At 41.5% G+C, this 12,520-nt stretch overlaps 1 protein-coding gene across 1 annotated transcript; it reads left to right on the top strand.

The window, feature by feature from the left end:
- The first annotated feature begins 1,499 nt into the window (after positions 1-1,499).
- Positions 1,500-6,378, top strand: LOC145679586 (uncharacterized). The gene is made up of 3 exons (XM_081750163.1): positions 1,500-2,424; positions 4,583-4,906; positions 5,486-6,378. The coding sequence occupies exons 1-3, from the start codon at positions 1,500-1,502 to the stop codon at positions 6,376-6,378; spliced, it is 2,142 nt and encodes a 713-aa protein (XP_081606289.1).
- Positions 6,379-12,520: the final 6,142 nt, after the last annotated feature.

Genomic DNA, 12,520 nt, shown 5'->3' with positions numbered 1-12,520 from the left:
ACGGCCTCGCGATAGATCTCGGTCTCCTGTTCTGACTACCAACTTGGACTCTGCAATGGACACTGCTACCGCTTCTTCTTCTAATCTGTACAACACCAAAGAACCAATCTTTTCATTTCTACTTACTGATTTCGACACAAAATACACCCATCCTAAGATGGTGTTTCTACAAATCATCAAGTACTTACCACGAGCCAGCATGGAAACTATTGTTAAAACTCGGAATGGATTTATCATTCGTTCTAAGGACCCGAATTTCGGTACAACACTCCGAAATAAGGCATCTTATGAGATCTTTGGCAAAACTGCGAAATTAACAAAACAAACTGATAGGAAAATCAAACAACCACCACCTCCTCGAGAACCACCCATGTTTTCTGTCGTTATCAGAGGAGTGATACCCGAAATAAGCGATGACGAGGTTCTTGAGGAACTCAAACAAGAGGGAATCGACGTTAACAAGTGCATTCGCATTAAAAATAACAATGGCCCCACATACATGGTGCGCGTTCTATCTCAAAATCAAACTTCGTTAGATTATCTATTATCACATGGAGCTCCTATCTATAAGAAACTCCATCGTGTTGAACCTTCCAAGACAACAGTGCCTCTACCAATCCGGTGTGAGAAATGTCAAACCTATAATTCTCACTTTACACACCAATGTCCAAACACATCTAAATGCGGGTACTGTAGTGGACCTCATGAAACCAAGTCTTGTAAAAATCAGCAGCAACCACCAACTTGCTCTGCGTGTAACGAAAATCATCCAACTTACAGTTATCGTTGTAAGGGTAAACCACAAGCTCAACCTGAACGTCCAGAACTCACAGTACCGGTACAAAGCTTTGACAAATCCACACCACCTACTCAGTCTCTCGCTCAGCCTCTCACTGTCGAAGATCTCCTTCGTTACATCACCATAGTACTCCAAAATGTTTTTCCATTCCAACGCGAGCACATTCTTCGGGTTGCCATTTCAACAGCTAAATCTTTGTTCAACTTAAACTTTACAGCTACATATTCAGGCAATTTTGTCCACTTCCACATCGCACCTCTAGAAACAGCAGTTTGAAACTAACATGGCAGTATACATAATGGCTTTGACTTTACTCTTTGTAAACATTCGATCTTTTCATCAACACAAAGTACTTCTAGAGCCTCTACTGCTAGAAGAGAGAGTTGATATTGTAGCTCTCAATGAAACAGCTTTAAAACCAACCATTACTGCGCGACTTTTAGGGTATCAAATTCATCGATGCGATTACCATGATGCACATGCGCGCGCTCAAGGAGGAGTACTGATTGGCTTTTCTCCAAAACTTCCTTATCGGCAATATAATCCTCCGGCATTTGCACAGCTACCTGAACATCTCTTCTACTCTATATACTATCCTTCTCTCACAGTAAATGTAGCCACTATATATATCCGCCCTGGGCATCCAATACCATTTTCTTTTTTCGATTATATAGCCCGTAATTTTAAAAACATAATTATCATGGCCGACGTAAACATTCATAGCAGAAGTGCCAGGGAAAGAGAACGATTTACGGAATTTATTTCAACCACTCTACAACTTTATATTCACAACCTTCCTGGTCCCACTCGACCAGCCAGTCAAACAACTCCAGATGTGGTAATAACTTCTTTATCGTTTGTAAATGACTGTGAATTGCAGATTCTCGATACGATTGGAAGTGATCATTGTCCGATTAAACTGTCCATTAACAAGGGTTGGTCCTCTGTAAAGCAGTTACAACCTCATTTTATTCCCCGTTATGATAAAGCCGACTGGCCTAAATTTAGACAGTTCATACATACCCAGGTCTCAACCCTTCATCCACCAACTACTGAAGACGAAATGTATTGCACAGTCAACCAAATTACAAACATCGTACATACCAGTGCTCAACAAACCATCCCTGAGGAGAAATTTTATCCTTCTAAACCTAAATTGCCTCCTCAATATCTGTCTTTAGTACAAAAATCACGCCAGCATTTCCGAGAATACAAACAAACCGGAAACGAGGAATGTCTTCGCCATCACCGGCAATGGCATCGCACAGTAACTAATTATCTCATAGCATATAAACGTCGAAGCTGGATCAGCGCCTGTAATAAATTAAACGATGAAACATCTCCAAGCCGGTATTGGAAATCTTTCCATAGACTCACAGGCAGAAATACTAAAATTTCGTATCCACTTTTGGACAATAGTGCTCCTCTGTTTACTGACCTAGATAAGGCCAACGCTTTTGCAACGCAATTGCAGACAGTTTTTACACCTGAAGTATCTCCTCATTCACGTAACCGTATAGACTTGGCTACTATTCCTGCTCTACAGCCGTCACTTTTACACACAATCGATGAGGAAGCCCCTCTTACATCACCAATCACTACTCACGAACTTCAACGTGCTCTCCGTAAGAAACGCAATACTGCACCAGGCATTGATCATATTTCCTACCGACTACTGAAAGAGGCTCCGCTTTCTTTGCTTACGTTACTTGTTGCAGTATTCAACTTTATTCTCCGTACCGGCTTTTATCCTGTCGATTGGAAAGTATCCAAAATCTGCATGTTTCTCAAACCTCATAAACCGGCACATGATGTAACGTCTTATCGCCCTATCCAGCTCACATCAGTCTTTAGTAAACTGTTCGAAAAAGTCCTGGTACAAAGGCTTCATATATATATCCAAGAACATAACTTATTACCTACACATCAAGCAGGCTTTCGACCGTCATTTTCTATTAATGACCAGTTACTTCGTCTTTCGACAATTATCACCAATCAATATAACAAAGGTCTCCCATCATGTCTCGTCTTAATGGATCTGGAAAAAGCATTTGACAAAGTTTGGCAGTATGGGCTCATACGAAAGTTGCAGAAACTTAACCTTCCGATCAGTTACTTACGTTTTATATATACCTTCTTAACTAATAGAATCGGATATGTTTACATAGGATCTGCCATCTCCCGTCCTATTTTTCCATACTCCGGAGTTCCACAGGGTTCTGCACTCAGCCCACTTCTCTATATACTGTACGCCTCCGATATACCACCACCTACACAGAATGTGTACTTATTTCAATATGCAGATGATACGGCATTCTTAGCTCTGGGCAAGACCATGCAACAGATCAACATAATCTTGCAATCAACTCTAAATGATTTTATGCAATGGTGCACCACTTGGCGACTAACTTTAAATGCCGCCAAAACACAAGCACTGGTATTTCTACCTCCTAAACGCCGCTCCAAGGTTCAACGAAACCCTCGCAACCTTAATATATCTCTACAAGGCCATCCACTTCGACCAACACCTACAGCTACATATCTCGGGGTTGTTTTCGACTCTAAATTAAATTGGAAAGCTCACTTAGAGAAAATAACACAAAAGGCCACTCTGCGGCTCAATCTCCTACGGCGTCTAACAGGAACTTCTTGGGGTTTAAACGCACCTCTCTTAATCAACACATACAAAATGTTCCTCAGGCCCATTTTAACATTTGGCCATATTGCTTGGTGCAATGCTCCAACAAAGTTTTACGACCGATTATCGATACTAGAACGCCATGCTATTAGACTTGCGTACCGCATAAAATTACCTTACCCGAACTTCATGACATACGAACACATCAACTTTCCTCACCTTATTCAACATCTTGCAGACCTCCGTTTGAAACATATACTCTCTCGCCTACCGGTCTCCCACCCATTACTCCTAGATACTTTACAAGCTGATGCTGAAACCGATGCACCGCATAAATATCTGCATACACCGTTAAACGTTCTCCTCACGCTATACCTAAAATCTATACATCCTACAGCTGAAGACCACGACATATTTCATATATATCTTATACCAGATCATCTTCATCATTTGTTTCCATTTTAGCACTATGTCTCAATTCACTACTAACTTTGGGCTTTCCCCGTGTTTCCATCAGTCTCGAGTCGCCCCGAGACAGAAGAACTAACATGCATTCGTGTATCTAACACTACGTTTGTGATTGTGGCGTGTACGCACTGCATTTCATTTTATACTATCATGTTTATTTCATAACAATTCAACGCACTGCTTTCATGCCAAAGTTCCATTCTGTTTTCTACCTGCACCAATTCTATAATTATATATGTATTTTGTTTACTTATCTGCACATTTAAATTTATTCACTCACTTATTGTTTTGTTTATTGTTACTTTCAGCACTATTCGTTTATAAAACTGCACTTAGACCATCTTATATGCTAAAAACCCACCAGTGTCGTCAATTCTGTGCCAAAGAGAGGGCGTAACCCTCTAATGGCTAGGGTTAGGAGACACTCTACCAGCATACCTTTTGAAATGAAAATAGATGAATAAAGTTTAAAGTACCAATCCCTAACCCTGTAACCTTAACAAAAAAAAAAAACATTTACATGTTTTCTGCTTCCCGTCGCGCTTATCGCGAATACCGAACTAGCGGCAACTTGGAGGCACTTCGCTTACATCGTCAATATCTCCGAATAACACATAACTACATAATAGCTTATAAGAAAAGACAGTGGATTCAAACGTGTAACACTCTTACCACAGAAACTCATCCCAGCAAATATTGGCGTAAGTTCCATCAACTTACTGGTCAAACGTCTAGCACGCCCTATCCTATTATTCACAACAATCAAGCTCTAAATTCTGACATAGAGAAGGCGAATATTTTTGCTGAAATTTTCCAAGATATCTTCACTCCACTTCCTGGAGGGTACACACCGCAACGCCTTCAATCTTCGATCAACCGTCATGCTGATCCGACCTCCGCTCATTTACAACCATCTGACCACCATGTTCTGGAACCTAATAATCCACTTACTCAGGCCATAGACCCAGATGACATCAGAGCAACTCTAGCAACTAAACGCAGTACGGCACCTGGCTTCGACTCCATTACATATGCTCTCATCAAATATGCACCTCCTTCTTTTATTCTGATTCTAAGTCATATTTACACTTTCATCCTTCGTACTGGCTTCTTTCCGCTCGATTGGAAGTACTCCAAAGTTCTTTTATTCCCTAAGCCAAAGAAACCACCATCTGACGTCCAGTCGTATCGCCCGATCCATTTAACAAGTTGTCTCTGCAAAATATTCGAACGTATTCTCGTTCGACGGCTTCACAGACACCTTCTAATGAACGATCTTCTGCCGATCCATCAAGCTGGTTTTCGACCCCATTTCAGTACACTAGATCAGTTATTACGACTTACCACGGCCATTTATAACCAATACAACAAGGGTTTTCCTTCCTGCTTAGTTACATTTGATTTGGAGAAGGCATTCGATAAAGTCTGGCATCCTGGCTTAATATACAAATTACATAACTATCTGCTGCCCGTCTCTTATATACGCTTAATCACTACCTTCTTAACCGGACGTATCGCATATATTTCTATTAACAACGCTCTATCTCACCCCATTTTCTTACACTCTGGCATACCTCAAGGTTCTTCTTTGTCTCCATTGCTGTACTTACTTTACGTTGCCGATCTCCGACTCACTCCTCACGTTCAAGTCTATCAATTCGCTGATGACACAGCATTTCTAACAACAGCTCGTACTATTCAGTGCATCAACAGACTACTGCAGCCAGCTATCGATACATTTGCCCGTTGGTGTCACGTGTGGAGACTCAGTATTAACTCTGCGAAAACACAATCTATCGTATTTCTACCACCTCGTAGACGATCCAGAGTGTTTCGCAATCCGAATCTATTACACATCCATGTGGACCACACACCCGTTCCTCTTTCATCATCTCTTACCTACCTTGGGGTGATATTTGACACGAAACTCACATGGACTCCGCATCTTAAGAAAATTGTTATTCAAGCCAAGAATAGACTAAATCTTCTTAAGCGCTTAGTTGGTACAAGCTGGGGTTTACGACCACAAACTGTCCTCCATACTTACAAAGCCTTTATGAGGGCTACTCTAACTTATGGCCATACAGCTTGGGCCGCAGCTCCCGACAAATTTTACACACAATTATCTATAATGGAGCGACACGCATTCAGACTGGCTTATCGAATTAAATTACCAAGCCCAACCAGGCTTCTCTATGATCTCGTAGATTTTCCACCATTGCTCACCCATCTAGAACGGCTTCGTATCCGATACATTATGAATCGTATTGGCTTACAACACCCCATGCTTCTAGATGTAATACGCTATGACCGAGACAATGATGCACCACCACGATACGTCGATACTCCGCTCCAGCATTACCTCACATTGTACCACTTGCAAATGGATCCTGCCGACCGAGACCCAGAAGTATTTGCCATATATCATCCACGCCATCTGTCATCCTCCATATATCCATCATATGCACAGTAATCACCTACTAACATGGGCCTCACCTGTCTACATCAGTTCCTGAATAGCCCCAGGAACAGAAGATAACTGCATCCGTTCACTAACAGAACCTAGTTTTGTGGCGTCCAGTACAATTCATCATCATCTCAAAATATTATTTCTTTGCATTGTTCTTCCTGTTACTCTTTTTCTTATCTGTTCTTAGATTCACGCACTTCGCCCTCATGCACTGAAAATTTTGTTATTTATCCTGTTCCATATCATTTATGCCTCCATGCACTTATTCTCTTTATGTTGTTGTTATTATTATTATTAGATTTGTGTTACTTGTTGAAATTTATCTCTACTGTATGTATATATGTTATTTACTTAAAATAATGAATGAATAAAGGAAAACCCCTTAGACCAACCACCATTTTTGTTGCCTCTGCAATCCTAATGCAACACTTTCCCGAAGAAAGGGCGCAACCCTTTAAACGGGTAGACGACTAAAAAAAAACATTTACATGTTAGATCCCAAGAAACAACGGCTTACACCAATAACAGATCCTACTGCTACTAATGTCAGCAACAATATGGATTGGGCATCCACTTCCACTGGAAATCAATCAACTTTAAACCAAGAAACAATTTATAACTTCCTACTAACTGATTTCGATCCAAATTACGACACAGTGCGCGCTGTCTTTCAACAACTAGTAAAGTATGTTCCTCGTCCAGAAATACGAGAAATCATCAAGACGCGCCGGGGTATCATTCTGAAATCGACAAATCCGAACTTCGCTACACATGTCCGCAACAAAGCTACTTTCGAAATTTTTGGGTTAAAAGCAAAAATATCAACTTTAAATTCCAGCGGACGAAAAACACCACCTCCACCACGGCGTCCTCCAATGTTATCTGTCGTCATACGGGGAGTGGAACCTGAATTCACTGATGAGGAAATTTACTCCGAATTACACCAAGAAGGACTACCTGTCAAGCGTTGTATACGTATCAAGAATAACCAGGGTCCAACATACTTAGTCCGCGTTCTTACTGATCAACAACAACTGATCGACCAACTGCTTCTCCACGGTGCATATATATACCGGCGTCGTTACAAGGTGGAACCATCTCGCACACCAGCACCTCTGCCTGTTAGATGCGAGAAATGCCAACAATACAATTCCCATCCAACATCTGACTGTCCGAACACCATCAAATGTGGCTACTGTTCACTTGACCATCCCACAAAAAGCTGCCCTAATCTTAAGGAGCCACCACATTGCGTTCGATGTTCTGAGGGACACCCTACCTATAGCTATAAGTGTAAAGCTAAACCTAAACCCGATCCAGCTAAGCCAGAACTCGTTGTACCCATACGCTCTGTTGACACTCCAACACCGCCAGCAAATTCGCTGCGCCATCCAATAACTGTTGAAGACCTATTACGCTTCCTCACTATTTCTCTACAAAATATCCATCCTTTTGATCGCAACCATATCCTGAATCAGATCATGTATGCAGCCAAATTACTGTTTAACTTACAACTTCATGCTACATATACCGGACCTACAGTTCACTTTCAAATTCAACCACTCGAAGTCTACGTTTAATATGGGTACTTCTGCATACGCTAGAATAATACGTATCATTATGGCTTATAACTTACTTTTTCTTAACATTCGATCAGTCTTAACACATCATGTGCTCTTTACACAACTTCTTAAAGAAGAACAAATTGCAGCCTTTGCACTTAACGAAACGTACCTCGCACCACATTTGAACTGTTACTTTCCGAAATATCACTTGCTCCGACATGATGCTCCATCTGGTCCAAGAGTCTACGGAGGTACAGCTATAGGTGTTAGCCAACGCCTTCCTTATAGAGCAGTCACGGTTCCACTTCCGCTCACACTCCACCTTCCTGAGCATAATGTCACAACTATTTATTTTCGAGGCCGCACTGTTACCTTCGTTACCATATATTTTCGACCAGGGAAACCAATCAACTACGAATTCTTTCGATACATCGATTCTAACTTTCGGCACTACATTATCATGGCGGATCTAAACATTCATAGTCGGTCACAGCGGGACAAAACTAACTTTTTAGACTTTCTTCACACTGAAACAGTTGCTGAGTTCCATGTTCTACCGAAACCTACACGCCCCGTCAGCAATACTACTCCTGATGTTGTCATCACATCAACATCTCTCTCGCAGAGTATTCATATCGATGTGCTTGATTCAATTGGTAGTGATCATGTGCCTATCAAACTTACACTTCACTGTTCTCCTCGCTCTCAATCTAACATACCTCCTCAGAAAGTATTCTGTTACAAACGAGCCAATTGGGAACAATATCGCTCCGATCTGGACACTGCTGTTAATAACTTGCTCATGCCTACTACACAATACGATCTTGATCACACAATTGCTAATCTTACTGAATCTATTCAAGAAGCAGCACAACGCTCCATTCTAACAACAGAAATACAATTGCATAAACCAAAATTGCCTCCCCATTATTTACCTTTCATATCCGCTTCTCGTAGAGCACATCGCGAGTATCTCGCTACAGGTAATCTTGAAGCGCTTCGGCTTCATCGTCAATACCTTAGGATTACGCATAACTATATTGTTGCATATAAGAAACGCCATTGGATTCAGACTTGTAACACACTTGCAAGTGAATCACACCCTAGTAAATATTGGTTCAAATTTCATCAACTCACAGGGACAGTTTCTCGCACACCATACCCCATTGTTCAAAATAATCAGGCAGTCATCACTGATAGGGATAAAGCTAATACGTTTGCTTCATTTTTTCAAGATATTTTTACACCTCTCCCAGGTTTGCATACATCGCAACGCCTACAAAAGTCAATAAACCGACTTACAGATCCCTCTTCTGCTTTTCTGCGCCCATCTATCAACCACTCTTTGGAACCCAATAATCAACTTACTACTCCGATCCAACCAGACGACATTCGCCAAACATTATTCCGTAAACGCAACACTGCCCCAGGATTTGATTCTGTTACGTATGTACTCATCAGGCAAGCTCCACCTTCTTTTCTTCTTTTTCTCAGCACCATATATACTTTCATCCTCCGAACTGGATTTTTTCCAATCGACTGGAAATACTCAAAAGTTCTTCTCTTCCCGAAACCTAAGAAACCTCCGTCTGACGTCCAGTCTTATCGCCCTATTCACCTCACTAGTTGCCTCTGTAAAATTTTGGAACGAATTCTAGTCCGCCGCATGCACGATCACCTTGCAACTCATAACCTACTTCCTATTCACCAAGCCGGTTTTCGACCTCATTTTAGTACGCTGGATCAACTATTACGACTATCCACGGCTATTTATAATCAATACAACACAGGTTTTCCTTCTTGTCTGGTAGCCTTTGATCTAGAGAAAGCATTCGATAAAGTCTGGCACCCTGGTTTACTTTACAAACTCCATAACTATCTCCTACCATCATCATATATCAGGTTCATACATTCCTTCTTATTAGGGAGGCTGGCATATATCTCTATTAACGGAACACTCTCTCATCCGATCTTCCTACAATCCGGCGTTCCTCAAGGTTCCTCACTGTCTCCTCTATTATACTTATTGTATGTTGCCGACCTTGTTGTCCCACACAACATAAGCATATTTCAGTTTGCTGACGACACCGCCTTCTTCACGGCGGCCCGCACAGTGCAATCAATCAGTAAAACCATGCAAACGGCAATTGACGCATTCGTTCACTGGTGTAATATATGGCGGTTAAGTATTAATTCTACGAAAACTCAGGCTATTGTTTTCCTGCCACGTAGACGCCGTTCACGAATATACAGGAATCCAAGTCGATTAAACCTTCACGTAGATAATACACCTGTACTGGCGTCAAATACTCTGACTTATCTTGGTGTCATATTTGACTCCAAACTTACCTGGTATCCACATCTCACCAAGATCGTACGCCAAGCACAAAATCGGCTCAACCTACTCAAGCGCTTAGTTGGTACAACCTGGGGGCTAAAAGCTTTAACAGTACTTAATACTTACAAGGCCTTTATGCACAGCACATTAACATATGGACACACTGCCTGGACATCCGCCCCGCCAAAATTTTATCAGAAATTGGCAATCCTAGAACGTCATGCTCTACGCCTAGCGCATCGCATCACCTTACCGCATCCGACACGGTTACTTTACGAGCTGATTGATTTTCAACCTTTATTGCATCATCTCGAACAGCTTCGTACTCGGTACGTTTGCAAGCGAATTGACCAGCAGCATCCCATGTTACTTGATATCCTACGGTACGATCGGGATCACGACGCACCTCCAACTTACGTCGATACTTCTCTCCAGCATTTCATGACTTTCTATCATTTACAACTAGATGATGCCGCAGTGGATCCCGAAATCTTTCACATCTATGAACCACGTGAGCTCTCATCATTCATCTACCCATCATATGCACCGTAACTACCTATTAACATGGGCTTCTTCTATTTCCATCAGTTCCTGAATCGCCCCAGGACCAGAAGATAACTTGCATTCGTCAGTACTAACATAACCCTGTGTGTGGCGTTCAGAGCACTGCATTCCATCTTCATCTACTTCTCTGCCCACTGCATCCTGCACTACAATCATACAGTTTTGCTTCGCCATAATTCATCACGACATGCTAATAAATGTATTATTTTCTACAGTATTTTTGTGGCACACTTGGCCTCCCATCATATTATGTTTGATTTCATTATATGTTATATTTCACCCTTCAATCACCTCTCTGTATGTAGTTGTACTCAATAAATGAATAAATATTAATATGTACAACTCATAGACCAACCACATTAAAGTGCAATCAACCTGTCTATTCATGAAGCACTTACCCGAAGAAAGGGCAAAACCCTTTAAACGGGACGACGGACAAAAAAAACATTTACATCCACACATTCTTTCCTGGTATCAAGGAGCCTAACCTCTCTTGTGTCAGTTAGTGTGCTAGCGAAGACCAAGTGTTGCAATACGCATTTGTGAGCTAAAGTACACATACAGCACTTAGAGGGTGGACGGAAGTTTTCACTTTCGGAGGGCAAACTTGCTTTTTGAACTTCATCTCATCATCTTTTCTTTCACATTCATCTTCATTTGGGCTTCGGCCCTAGGTTACCTTCTTACGATGGCGGACCCTGGCATCACTAACGGGCAATCGATTCTCGGTAAACACGTAGGATTACCAGCCTCTGTTCCTACAAACACAAGCTCTTCGCTTGCTCAAGCTGCATCCGTTGGACCTTCCAGACGCACTAGACATTTCTCATGGGGTAGTCAGCCGGCAGCGAATTCATCTAGGGATAGACATCCATCCAGTGATTCTACCCAGTCTGCAAAAAGATTCCGCGGTGGACCACATCCTGCTAACATTCAATCAATTCATGTCGACAACGCCATGGACACGGGACCACCATGTACAGAATCATCATCAGCTTTTCTTGGCAGAACTCCAGACCCGGTTTATAACTTTCTACTTACCGATTTTGACGCTAAATATACACATCCAAAGATGATCTTTCTGCAGATAATTAAATACGTCCCACGTGCTAATGTTGAGCAAATAGTTCATACTAGAAATGGCTATATCATAAAATCAAAAGACCCGAACTTTGGAACCTACTTGAGAAACAAGGCATCCTATGAAATCTTTGGGAAAAATGCCAAACTTACTAAGAAAACGGATTCTAGGATCAAACAACCTCCACCTCCGAAGAAGATACAAATGCTGTCTGTGGTCATTCGTGGCGTCCTACCTGAATTCACAGATGAAAAAGTTCGTGAAGAACTTATTCAAGAGGGCATCAATGTTGACAAATGCATTCGTATCAAGAATAATTCAGGACCTACTTATATGGTTCGGGTATTATCCCAAAACCAACAAGCTATTGATCATTTATTAGCCTACGGTGCACCCATTTACAAAAAGATTTATAAGGTAGAACCGTCAAAGACTCCTGGACCAGTGCCTATTAGATGTGAGAAATGTCAAGTTTATAATTCTCATTTTACGAACTCGTGCCCTAATCAACCTAAATGTGGCTATTGCGGTGAACAACACAATACTAGATTGTGTAAAAACCAACAGCAACCTCCAAAATGTGCCACGTGAGGAGAC

This window comes from Thermobia domestica, chromosome 2 (assembly GCF_964235325.1).
Source record: "Thermobia domestica chromosome 2, izTheDome1.hap1.1, whole genome shotgun sequence".
NCBI lineage: Eukaryota > Metazoa > Arthropoda > Insecta > Zygentoma > Lepismatidae > Thermobia > Thermobia domestica.
Note: the sequence above shows the minus strand (reverse complement) of the source record. Positions and strands in the feature narration are given on the sequence as shown.

Bases quoted from the DNA above. Each gene is read 5' to 3' on its own strand.
- LOC145679586 (XM_081750163.1), top strand. From the start codon at position 1,500: ATGGCCGACGTAAACATTCATAGCAGAAGTGCCAGGGAAAGAGAACGA. The intron at 2,425-4,582 runs GTAAGAAACGCA...CTCTTACCACAG, and splicing joins CGAACTTCAACGTGCTCTCC to AAACTCATCCCAGCAAATAT. The intron at 4,907-5,485 runs GTACGGCACCTG...GCATACCTCAAG, and splicing joins AACTCTAGCAACTAAACGCA to GTTCTTCTTTGTCTCCATTG.